Raw genomic sequence first — 13,040 nt, forward strand, 5'->3', positions numbered from 1 at the left:
CCTAAGAAAACCGTTACGTTGGAAAAGGGAATAAAGGGAAAGGGAACTCAACAGGTAAATTCTAACCAACACTAACTCCTATGAATACTACTGATTTAAGCATCGGAGTGTCTTGCAAGTAGCCCTCTCGCCCAGGTTCTGACGTCGCTCAAGTTAGGATCTCCGATCTCCTAATCTCATAAACTCGTAACCACAACAAAAGGTACGGACATTTGACACCGTCTGTGGGGATCCTATATTGTCTAAACCATGGCTAATAAGAAAATTCATTCAGTAATCAACCCAATCACTCCTTTTAAGGAGCGATTCTATGATGATGGGCACAAATGTCACACCTCCTACCAATGAAGAATATCAAGTTCCCCTAGGGTTTGAAAAACATGAGGTGCAGAATGCTGAAGCCCATAATGTCAAAACTCAGAACACGAGGACTCGTCACTTTGCTGGATTAGGGAACGATAACATTTATGCCATGTAAAAAATGCGCCATAAAGTGCAAGAACTATAACACTGCCAAGTAGAGTTGAAATGTCACTTGGTAGAGTGATGACAATCGAGGCAATCTCGGTCTCAAAGTCGTACGGCCATGGGCCATGAAGATCATAGTCATGAAAGGAAAATCCCAAAAAAGATCCCTGATCAACAACAAGATAACAATCGATGACGTTTGCACTCACCTCAAAGATAGAGGAGGTCACCACGATGTGATAACGAACGTCGCGAGTTTGAAAGACGAGGAAGGGATGAGTGTCGATCAGATAAACTCTAACATACACTAACTCTTTTAAATACTACTAACTTAAGTATTGATGTATCTTACAGGTAGCTCTCCCAATCTGGTTCTAATGTTGCTCAAGTTAAGATCTTCAATCTCCAGATCTCATAAACTCGTAGTCACAACAAAAAATATGAACATAATTGTTATTAGACATTTACTATCTTTAATAATGTTCGTGTTTAATGTTATGATTTGATAATTTCGTGAGTTAATAACTTTATTAATTTTAATAACTTAGCCGTTTAGCTAATAACGTCATTTTTCTCATTTAATTGTATTCTCATTATGTCATCTTTGTTCAGAACACTAATCATATTTCATATCATTAGTATTTGATGACAACAAACCAAAAGTATTGTTTCGACAACATTCAGACTATTTTTATAGCTGTTTGTTTTTTAGCTAACTTTATTCTTTTTGTTTTATAAATAAGATAACATTTAAATATTTGAATTAAATAATGTTAAAGTGTTGTTTAATGATTTAATTTGACATTGTATATATTATGTCTAGTGTATTGAATAAAATAGATTAATAAAAAATTAATTATGATATTTGAATTAATATTTTAATATTTGTTTTATAAAAAACAATAATACATATTGTGTTGTTTATTAATTTAATATATATATATATATATCTATATATATATATATATATATATATATATATATTATTTTTTACCTTTAAGTTACCATTCTTACAAATAATACATTAATTTTAATAAGATAGTGAAAATTATAAGTTCAGTCTTACTTTAGTTATTATTGTATTATATTATAAGTTTAATTATACTGTTATGACTTTTTGTTTGTCTATGAAACTTTAAATTTGAGAAATTAAAAATTAATTTATCGTAAATTAAAATTTTATTTGATAATTTATTATTGATTAATAAATTATTATATATATATAGACTAAAGTCAAAGTTTTGACATTTATTTAAACATATAAATGAGATAGCTGACCAATCCAATCAAAGTTGATTATATGTATTTATAATTTATATCATAGTATTCTTAAAAGTAAATTAACAAATCCCGTAAAATTATCGCAAATCAATTAATAGCATTTCATACAAAAATATCTCCTATCAATCTCATAAAGATATTGCTTCTTAAATGCATCCCAAGTTCTCATTTCTCATTTCTAATTTCTAATTTCCAATTGGGCGAGAAGTACCTTATCATGTAAAAGGGCAGCTGTCCCTTGACGCCACAACGTGGCCATTGATGCTGATGACGCCATAGCAGCCACTTCCCACTAAGGGACATTTTTGTCATTCCACAATATTTGGAACACAATTTGGTTCCCACCAACTGATCACTGATCAGAAAAGCACACTACTTCTGCACTCAACCGCCCAAACGACTGAATAACGCAATCAGAAAGAAGAAGAGAGCCAACGACAAACTTGAATTTTCAATAGTGACAGCCATATTATATAGTTTTTATCTTCCAAAAACAGAAAAAAAGATATTTAATATTTTTTTAAATTCCAGTTACGTGCTGTGAGCCTGTGAGGATAGATTTGCTGTGGTGGATGATGTCGGATATGTCATACAAAGATATCCCCTTGAAAATTGTGACCATGTGATTTAGAAAAAAAAGTGATATATTTGTTATTATCTTTGGTTTCTTGTGTTTTGTTTTTTCTCTGAGCCTTTATATCCAACTTGGTTTTCTGACGGTGAGTTTTATCACTATGGAAGCGCGTCTTTGATGTGGCGCTTTGCTTTGCTTGACCTTCACGTTTTCTCTCTTTCGGTAAGTAGTTATCAAATCATAAACTCCATCATCTCATCATCAATTTAGTTTTCTGATTTAGGAATATCTCTCCCACCTTTTGTTTCTTCTCTGCATGTTTCGGATTTTGTGTTTCATGTGATTGATGTTTTGCAAAATTTGAATTTCCTGCAACTTGGTTTTCTTTCAGTGCTTTATGAGTTGTGACTATATTTTGAAATTCGAAAGTATGATTTCATTTTCAGTGGCGGTTGTTGGAATTGCTTTCTAGGTAAAGCAATTTTCTTTTTTTTTTTTTTTTTGGGTAATATGTGATATGATCTGTTTCTAACCCTGGTAGATATGATGCTTTTTTACTTAATCTGCAAGGTGGTATATTTAATTGATGGAGTAAGTTTGGGGAAAGTGTGGTATAAGGAATTTGAGTTTGGAAAGAGAAACTGAGAAACTTGGTACAAAAATGCTGTGATTTGGCTCTATTACAAGAAACTTCCTTCTGTTTCTTTTGGTGGGGCAGAGGGAGAGGGGTATGATTGGGACCCCTGATACAAATTTGTTATCTTCTTGTTAATATTCAAATATGCTGTGTTTATTGTCATAATTGTACATCTGTCTGAATATAAGCAGCTTCTATAGACTCTAGTTTTGTATGGCATTTGGCAGTTTTGTACATCTGTTTTGTTCTTGTGCTTACAAGCCCTACCTTCTTTTTGTTGGATGCTTATTATGTTGCCAGATTATAGCTTGGATTTATTCGACTGCATTTGGAACATTATAGCTTTGTTACAGTTCATTGATTTTCTTTACTAAGTCTTCAATGTGATAGAGACTCAACTGTTACTGTGTTAGGGTTCTTTTCTTCATTCATTTGAGTAGGAAGGTTCCTTAACAAACAATATGATGTTATACATTGATAGAAATATAACCATTTATGTACCTTTAAGCTTCTGGGACAAGTGGTTTCATGACAAGGTAGTGGAGTTTTTATGATCTAAAGATCTAGAGGTCGACCTTTGTTGATCTCAAAAGAAAAGGTTTAGCGTAAGGCAAATAAAAAAGAAGAGGAAAAACCTATTCAAAATTGGCGCAAATCCAAAAAAATGAAAAAGAAAAAGCAATTTTGCAAGTCTGCAAATGAAAATTTTCATTTTATACCTTTCAGGTTTGGGGTTGCAGTTACCAAAGCCCTCATCATGGGTACTATCATTGAAGATGACTCATTTACTAAGCCCTTAGGAAGATGGCCTGTCTTCTATTATGGCATGGGACACATGCTTAATGACATTACGGCTGCTTGTTGGTTCACCTATCTATTATTGTTCTTGACGGATATTGGACTTTCACCAAGGTGCAATAACCTTTTGTTATTCTTATTTAGTTTCTTGGACATGTCAAAGAGTATAGTTATCTTTTGTGCAAAATTGTATTAATTGATATTTTATTTAAGTATGATATAAATGGTTGCCATTAGAATTTCACTAGTCCAATTGTCAGGATCTAGCCTAATAATTACATGGATTTGAACTGATTTGCAAAATCAAATTGATTTAGTGGATTGTAGAACACAAATAATTGATGCACAATTACATTTTTTGTAAACTTTAGCAGCAAATGTTCCAATACTGTAAATTGATAATAGATAATAACTTAATGCATTTCGCCTGCTTCAGGCATGAATGTTCGAGTTGAGGTGGGACATGAACCTGTGAACATACTACAGATACACATTTACAAGAAATATTTTTGCAAGAGGCACATTATGTTGGAATGTCAATGTTACGACAAATGATTTTCAAAGTTGTATAACATTTTTAATTTTCAATAACTTGAGAAAGCTTTCTATTCTAATATCTTTGACAGAATCTGTCATAGTTTCTTATTTTGTGTACTTGATATTTCTTTTTCCCCATTTCATAGGGATGCAGCGGTTGTGATGCTTTCAGGTCAAGTGGCTGATGGTTTTGCCACCATATTTGCTGGTGAACTGGTAATGTCTTGGACACATATTTTCCTTCATTGTTAGGAAATATATCGTATGCTGCTGTTGGTTTCTACGTATGCCTAAAATCATCCTTGTAAACCATCACTATTTCATAAAATAGTTAAATTCATTATTTCTCGATTCCTTTTCATCCAAATTCCTTGTCTTAATCTTCATGATAATGTGGATTTTTTGTGGAAGTAATCTGAGTAATTTTTATCTGCCTGTTGCTTATTTAATATCTGCATTTTTACCAAGGTTTATATGCTTTCGAGATCTTGTATTGATAGAAATGCTTGTTTCTGTTGTCTTGCTTTATAGATAGACAGATTTGGGCATTTCAAGATTTGGCATGCTGCCGGATCCATATTGGTGGCTGTTTCTTTTTCTTCTGTTTTTGGAGGTTGTCTACCATGTAAAATCTTCGGTTCCAACTCTAAAACATTTGAAACTGCCAGTTACAGTGCATTTGCAGCAATCTTCAATGTAGGCTGGGCTGCTACTCAGGTTTCACACATGTAATAATTTCCACATGTTTACCTTCTTTTCAGTTACTTTTTAATTTCTAGTTGAATATAGTCCTTCAGTTACAAACATCAAAATAAAAGCAGTCGGCTGGTGCTTTTGTCTTTAAAGTGTTCTTAGCTCTGTTCTTGGCAATATAGACTAGAGATTTGGATATCCTTGCGTCCTTGAATTATTTATATTTTTGGAAATTCATTTGTCAAAATATTTAGATTAGCTGATTTTTCTTGTTAAACTAAATACATACTATTCACACATGAAAATTTTCATGGGGACAAAACAACTGATACTGATTCTCTGATGTCTGTTAAGCAGCTTAATTGTTTGTTGTGGCTATTACTTCATTAAATAAGTCTAAGAATGACATGAAATGTGTATTTCTAAACACATTAATCTAAATGAACACTCCAATTTCATAAGTTTCTTGGTTGAAGCAATCACTAATGCAATTCTTAACAGGGTTAATGGTTATGTAAATCTTTCCCTAAGTGGGATACCAAGATTATCATTATTTTATAAATTCTTCAATTGCTTTCTTGAAGGTCCATGGTTACTTGCATCACATTGAACTCTACCAGCAGAGTGGCACTAGCTAGCTGTCGCAATGCTTTTACCATGGTAATATTCTCATAATGTTCCTTATGCTACATATCCCTCTTTTTTTGGTTGGGGGAGGGATTTATATTAAATCATCAAGATTGATATCCTTATAAATTATTAATTTATATAAATTGTATCTATTCAAGGTTGCCAACCTAAGTCTTTATGGAGTTGCGTTGATATTATTCAGTGTCATTAGTGGGAAAACATATGCTGGTGTTGAAAATCAGGTATGTGTATTAGTAATTGTTTATATCCATCTATTAGTAGCTGACATCAAGCATAATCACTTTGTTATTATTCCAAATGAGCAGTACCGTTGGATTGCATATCTGTCAATTCTTATTGGCTGCTGCTTCGTTGGCATATTTCATCTTGCAACCAAAGAACCCAGGTGTGCTTGTAGGCTTAACTACAATTTATAATCAAAGCTTTCTGTTGTTTCTAGTAGTATATTAATATTATCACTGGAAATTGTGCAATAATCAAACTTATACAGAGTTAAGGTCTTGTAGTTGTTCATTGTTGTTTGATCAATTTAGGCCATTATTTGTTGAAAAACTGAGAAATTCTCTTTTGTTATTTTCCTAGATTGAAGGTTGGTGTACATGGATCAGTTCATGCTAGGATTTCATGGGTCTATTGGTTCAAGAGAGTTTTGTATTATCAGGTTGCTCTTGTTTATGTTCTCACGAGATTAGTTCTCAACGTTTCACAGGTTAGCACAACAACTAACAATTTTTCGCTTATTTACTCATCGGAAGAGAAGAGGCTTGAAATGTATAGACTTTGCTGCAAGTTTGGGTATGAAGAGAACGCATAGTCAGGAAACATTTAAAAGGAAACTGAAATTTAATACTGGCATTTAGATTTCCTATGAAACATAACATGAATACTTATGACACCAAAATGGCTTCTATTTCAGGCATACCTTGCATTCTTTGTCATCAATGACCTACATATGGCCCAATCAGCCAAAGCTTTGGTACATGAGAAATTTAGCCCATTTTTAATTCATTTCAGTCTGTTGATCTTTATATATTTGAAGTTGTAGTAAATAACAATTGTTTGATGATAATTGAATTAGGTTCCTGCTATTATATACATATGCAGTTTCGCTGTATCTATTGCATTACAGGTTTGCATACTAAATAAGTTCTATTGATTATATTGTACCATATTACATTTCCATAGTTAAAATTATTATTATTTTGTTAGGAGATTGCATGGACCGGTCGAAGGCTGAAGGCCTACTACTCTGCTGGGTGCATTCTTTGGATTTTTTGCGGTGCCGTGATCCTTCTTTTAACAAGAAATATGAGTTATGTGATGTACATAGTATCAGTATTTATTGGCATAGCAAATGCTCTGATGACGGTATGGCAAGATCTTCTACTTATTCGAATTGTCAAAAGAAAAAGAAATGTCCATTTTATTTTATGTATGCAATTTTGAAGCCTTATTTTTCTTTATTACTTTTATGTAAGGTAAATTTACCAGTTTCTATTCTTAAAAAATGTAAGGTTTAGAGTTTAGAGTTTAGACATAACAACTTTGGTCAATAAGAGGAAAAATCAAATGCTGAAGTTTAACACTAATAGCACCCTGTCATAAATTCCTTCTATGTTGGTTCAAACTTCAAATTAATAAGGATTTGTTTATCAGATATAAATATGTTGAATTATTGAGTGGTGTTCTTTTAATAGGTGACTGCAGTAAGCATGCAAAATTTTCTCATTGGTGAGGACCTTAATGGCTGTGCATTTGTTTGTGGATCATTGAGCTTTGTGGACAAAATTTCATGCGGGCTTGCTTTATATGTTCTTCAGTCATATCAAAGTAAGTTTGTTAATTTTATTTTATCCTATGATAATTCTCTCCGTCCCTAAAGGTATACATTAGACTGGACGATGGGAAGCAATAATGAAATTTAAGTAGATTCTTGCTACCTACAATAGCAGGATACGACATATCTGGCTTAAACTTTTCTATGCTCTTGTTATATTCTTCTTCATAGAGTTAGCATGTCCAAGCTCAAACTTAGAGTGCACGAAATCTTCCAATTACAGTCCAACATATGATTTTTGTTAAAACATACAGGGCATTTTTTCCTCAAAGGGGTTTTGTCCCAACTCCAGTAGAAATTGAACCTATCAAGTACATATGGAAGGTGGGGAACCACACTTCAAAAGTTACTCCCTCCATTTCAAAATAAGTGTAGCTTTCACTTTTTTGGGTTCATTGAAAAGTTAATGTATCTCGACAAAAGGCTTATCTAAATATGTTAACTTTTTAATAAACTCAAAAAGTGGAAGCGATATTTATTTTGAAAAGGGGGAGTAGTTGTTAAGACAAAAGAACTATTCTTCTTAAATACAAGCATCCTATAACACTTAAGGCCAATTCTATGACGCCTTTTGTTTTGTTGCCAAAATTGCCAAACTTACTTTTTAAAATAAATATCAAATATTTAGAAATTATTTATTTTTATACTTTTTAAATTAAATATTGACTTTTAACCATTTTTGTTAAATTAGCATCAAACTTTAGATACCTTAGCAATCATCAATACTTTTAGCCACTTTAGGTAAACTACTTAATTAAGTTCTTTTGAAAAAAGATTTTAAAACATAAGGACTTATATTAAAAACAATTTATAAATAAGTTATTTTATGTTTAGTAAGTTATTATAGAAGTACTTGTTTTAAAGTTGTGTAATAAATAAGAGTGATAAAATAGCTTTTGAGAAGAAGAGCCTTCTTCAAAAGCTCTTAAACAACTTTTGAAAAAGTTAAAACTTGAAAGCATATTTAAAAAAGGTGAGTTTTATGGTGCCTTTTACTATAGTGCCTTTTACTATGGTGCCTAAATTGCCTAACTTGCTTTTAAAAGTAAAAAATAAAATGTTTAAATAAAAAGTAAAATATTTAAAATTTATTAAATATTATCTATTTGCCATTTTTAATAAGTTAGGCACAATCTCAAAGGCACCATAGCATTTACCTTTAAAAAATTGTATCAAATACCGTTAATGTGACTTGATTTTATCAAAAGTCCAAAAAATAGCTTTTGAAACTTTCTAAATGGGACCTTAACCTAGGACTTTGGACACCTTGTGGTAGCCTCCTATCACCCTCCCTATCTAACCCATGTTGTTTAACATGGGAAGTCCTCCATGTGAAATAGCCTGGCTGCATAGAGTGGAAACTGAACCAAACGGAAATTTAGGTCCTTACATGGGTGCCATGCAGGCTTTTTTTTCCGGGGTGGTTAGATTAGAAATTAAATTGAATTTTCTTTTCTTAGAGGCTATTCTTTTAGTTCTTTATATCTAGAAGAAAAAAAAAAAGCAGCTGCTGAAGCCAGCCGAAACAAATACATTTTTTGTATTTTGACAGTGTTAATTGACCACAATGCAGATGTGTCTCCACAGCTCCAAGGAACACAAATGGTCCTTTCAGTTACAAGGTTAGGTTTGGGTCTTGTTCCTGCATTATGTGCACTGGTTGGTGTGGCAGTAACTTGCACTATGGATTTCAACAACCCTTCAAAATCTTTGACAGCACCGCTGCTAGTTTAGCCGTGTGTTCATCAACATGATCGTTCTACTTCATCTCTAACTAATATACAAAGATAGCATTTGAAAATTCAACACAAGAAGTATTCTTCGAAATATTCACATTGTTTTAGCAAGTTATATGTATTAGTTATTTATTGAATTGTTCTTAATTATAAGAAATGTGAAGTCGAATGTACATAATAGTATGTTCAAGATTTAATTGAAATTTATACTAGTACATTTACAGTTTCATTTGAACTAGAGGTTTCTAAGATTCCAATGACGCGACTCGCCGATTTTCGTTTTTTTTAAAAAAAAAAAAAAAACTAAATTGAATAAATTTGTGTACTTGATATTTAAGCTTGTTTTCAAAAATAATACTTATTTAGTGGATAGGAAGTGTGTTTTGGGAATCACATAATTACTGAGTTAAAATTTAATGAAAAATTCATTGGTGTAATTAAATTAAAAATTATTTTAATTTGTGTCGAAATATTTCAATATAATTTGGATCTGAAATAATTATGTCAATCTTATTATTGTTAATTAAAGTAGATTGAGATAACAAAGTAAATATACATCAAACGTAATTTTCATACAGGAAGTGATAATTCATTATGAAAAGCCTAAGGGTTCATTTAACTCCTAATTTGGATCTGGTATTCAACTTTTTTTTTTTTTTTTTTGTTAGATGGATTAGACAACTCCTAATTCTAGGCATTACTCATGTATTACACACCCACACAACACACTCACATACACTACATGAGTTCATTTAAGGGTTCATTTTTTTTCTCATAGGACTTGAACCCGGGTGCAGCTACTTGCGAGGCAGCAGATCCTGCCACTAGCACCAAGCCTCGGCTGCAATGTTCAAAATTTTATATTCTCTCTTCAATATGATACAAATTTGAATGAAATGGATGAACATGAGGAAGAAACAGTATTGGGTAAAAATCCAATACTGTTTAATCCAATACTGTTTCTTCCTCATGTTCATCCATTTCATTCAAATTTGTATCATATTGAAGAGAGAATATAAAATTTTGAACATTATTCATCGTAATCATCAAGCCTGATTTGATGGGTAAAATCCAAAGTTTTGATCGAAATTCCTACCAATTCACCTCTCCATCTAACCATTTTTCTAACTATACTAATTTCGTCAAGGTGAGTTGAAAAATCTCTTTTCTTCATCTCTAAAAATTTCAACCATACAGGCACAAGGGTGCTAAATCACTTGATATTTTGGGTTTAAAAATCGTACTTTAAAAAGGTTAGTATCATAAACTTTCAAGCATCAAAGGTGAGCGAATCTTTACCTTTTTCTACATTGGAATAATCCAAGAAAGTATAATATGATTGGAAATTATTATTGATTGTAAAATAGGTTTTGTTGGTGATTTTGAATACAAAAGAATTTATTCAAGAGTTTGGAATTAAGATAAAGGTTTAGATAGAGTTATTTTCTCAAATTATGTCATAAAAGTGATAAAATCCTAATGGATTAAATTGATTATTTTATTGTGAAATTGATGGTGCTTGAATGATCATTAAAAGAAGTGTGAATTGTTGATGAATTTGAAGGAAGTTGGTTACTTTTGGAATTATTTTCAGGATTTGGGGTTAAATTGTAATTAAAAAAAAGGTTAGTAATTCAGTTGTGTTGAGCAAGAGATTAGTAGTTAAATCTTCATAATTGAGGTGTACCTCGGACATATTTTTGGTACAACACTGAGGTGGTAGGGAAACTGTTGTGCCTTACCGAAGGAGACCTTCAGGAGCTTATGGATGTCAGAGCGATTAGTGGCGGTGGTGCGACGGAGGGACAATATGTGCTCTCCCTTCTCGATCCCCATGAACGGATTTGCTACATCAACCCGGATGCTCCTCAAATCCCCGATTGGATGTAGATCTACGAACCCATGTTCGATGTTATTCGGGTTCATTTTCCGTTCTCTGACTTCGTCATTAGGCTCCTAAACGGATGCAACATCGCCCCGTTGCAGCTCCACCTTAATAGGCTTGCGTGTGAATATTTTTGGAGATCCTTGCCGTGGTGGAGGTTTTCCTATTTTTCTTTCTCCTGACCGTGCCCTATCGGGAGGAGAAGTTAAAGAAGGGCTACATGTCCTTTTGAGCTGTCTAGGGACAAAAAATTGTTGGCCACTTTAAGGACTCGTTCATGGGTTCAAGGAGTACTTCAAAGTACGTCCAGTTGAGGGACACTATCCTTTCTGGTTGACCCTGGAGAGGGAGCATTGGTTCCCCACCTACTAGAAGTACGAGGCTACTGCCGACTACCTCGTTAAGTCAACTTACGAGGGATTGAGTCGGGATAGCAAGAAAATTATTGATGTGGTGCTGGCCATATTCGGGAATAGGCCGTTAAACCCCAGGCACGTGATGTGTAACACCCTACCATACAGAGTCTTATGCTTAAGTCATAATTCAGAGATGGCAAGGTATTACGACCTCTAAAACAAAAATTTAGTACGTATAGTAGTATGAATAATTGATTATAACTAGGAGCCTTTGTAGAAAAAGGGGGTAAACAAAAATCGTAACTCGAAAGCGCAACACTCCGATCGATAACGTAACGAACAGGGATAAGCTAACGCGAGATCATATATATATATAAAGAGTGTCAAAAACAGGAATATTAAAACTCAAATCCGGATGAGAAGATAACCGATCCGAGCATAGCAATATATATATACATATAATGGAATAAGGAAACCCCAAAGGAAACTCAAAGGGACACAAATACAGAACCCTATTCTCCAAAAATCTCCTATAAGAGGAGTCATCACAGTTTGTATTATTTAATGGAGATAAAAAATATCTAAACAAGATATATAAACCAAAACAGAGTCCCGAGAACAAAGAATCTTCGCTAATCCAGAAGTCTCCAGCATGCCTTAGCGAGAAACCTCACGTCCTGCATCTGAAAACCACAAAATCCGCATGGGTGAGAACCAGAGGTCCCCAGCATGGTAACAACTTCCACATATATAATACATAATAATAGAGGAAAGCCGAAGGCAATCCTAGAACTTCCTCCAGATAATATCAAAGCTTATAAACAAACTAAACCGTAAGTGGCAACTGACTAAAGATCCTTTAGTCTAACTAATACTTCCCTTTCCAATTCCTTCAGACCTCCCAACCACCAGCAGGAGTATAATATAGCAAACACAGTTATATCAGACAAGAGATTTACAAATAGGAACAGATAAGGCATTTAGACAATTAGCAAGTAATATGCAGTCAAATAGGCAATCTCAAACAATTCATATAGTATGCATATGATGAATGCCTGTCCCTAGTGGCTGATGATATCATTTGTCGGTTATAGAGCCAACCCGACAAGTCCTGGTAGCTAACCATTGGACTGTCCCTCTGTCGCGCATCCCCAACTCGAGTTATACTCATCATAAACTTGATCATAATCATGATCCATATCTATCACCCTCACTGGTGAATAATTACGGGGGTGAGCTCATCCGGGCCTTTCACAGTGCCCGGCCACACTTACGACATAGGGTCAAAAGAGCTTCGAGTCTCAACCTGGAGCACGTGGTGGCTAGCCACTGCTTCCTCCTAGGGAAACCTCATCTCCGATGGTGGAAGTGCAAACATTCACAATTCATTCAACAGCATATATGCATTTATACTTAGCCATAATCATGGCTCCACCGTAACACGGCAATAATCTAGCCACCCGGCTCGCGGTTAAATCCATAACCAGCCAATTCATTAACAATTACGGCCCTTCGGCCTATGGCATAACAAGCACTTCCACCGCCATCCTCCGCATCTCACATAATCATCTTTGATCCTCATTGATC

The 13,040-nt window shown here is 33.7% G+C and overlaps 1 protein-coding gene across 4 annotated transcripts; it reads left to right on the forward strand.

The window, feature by feature from the left end:
* Window positions 1-1,828: 1,828 nt before the first annotated feature.
* On the forward strand, window positions 1,829-9,447 carry LOC107613505 (uncharacterized). Of its 4 annotated transcripts, XM_088496386.1 has the most exons (14): window positions 2,119-2,545; window positions 3,687-3,872; window positions 4,195-4,214; window positions 4,442-4,511; window positions 4,827-5,023; window positions 5,573-5,648; window positions 5,777-5,860; window positions 5,945-6,024; window positions 6,222-6,348; window positions 6,556-6,615; window positions 6,718-6,768; window positions 6,849-7,007; window positions 7,337-7,469; window positions 9,050-9,447. In XM_088496386.1, the coding sequence occupies exons 3-14, from the start codon at window positions 4,201-4,203 to the stop codon at window positions 9,208-9,210; spliced, it is 1,212 nt and encodes a 403-aa protein (XP_088352512.1). In that variant the 5' UTR covers window positions 2,119-2,545; window positions 3,687-3,872; window positions 4,195-4,200; the 3' UTR covers window positions 9,211-9,447. The 4 variants fall into 4 exon arrangements, with proteins under 4 accessions (XP_016171022.1, XP_088352512.1, XP_088352511.1 ...); XM_016315536.3 differs by lacking the exon at window positions 4,195-4,214 and having other exon boundaries at window positions 1,829-2,545; XM_088496385.1 differs by lacking the exons at window positions 2,119-2,545; window positions 4,195-4,214 and adding an exon at window positions 2,552-2,795.
* Window positions 9,448-13,040: the final 3,593 nt, after the last annotated feature.

The sequence above is a fragment of the Arachis ipaensis genome, chromosome B8 (genome assembly GCF_059453495.1).
Source record: "Arachis ipaensis isolate K30076 ecotype BB chromosome B8, ASM5945349v1, whole genome shotgun sequence".
NCBI lineage: Eukaryota > Viridiplantae > Streptophyta > Magnoliopsida > Fabales > Fabaceae > Arachis > Arachis ipaensis.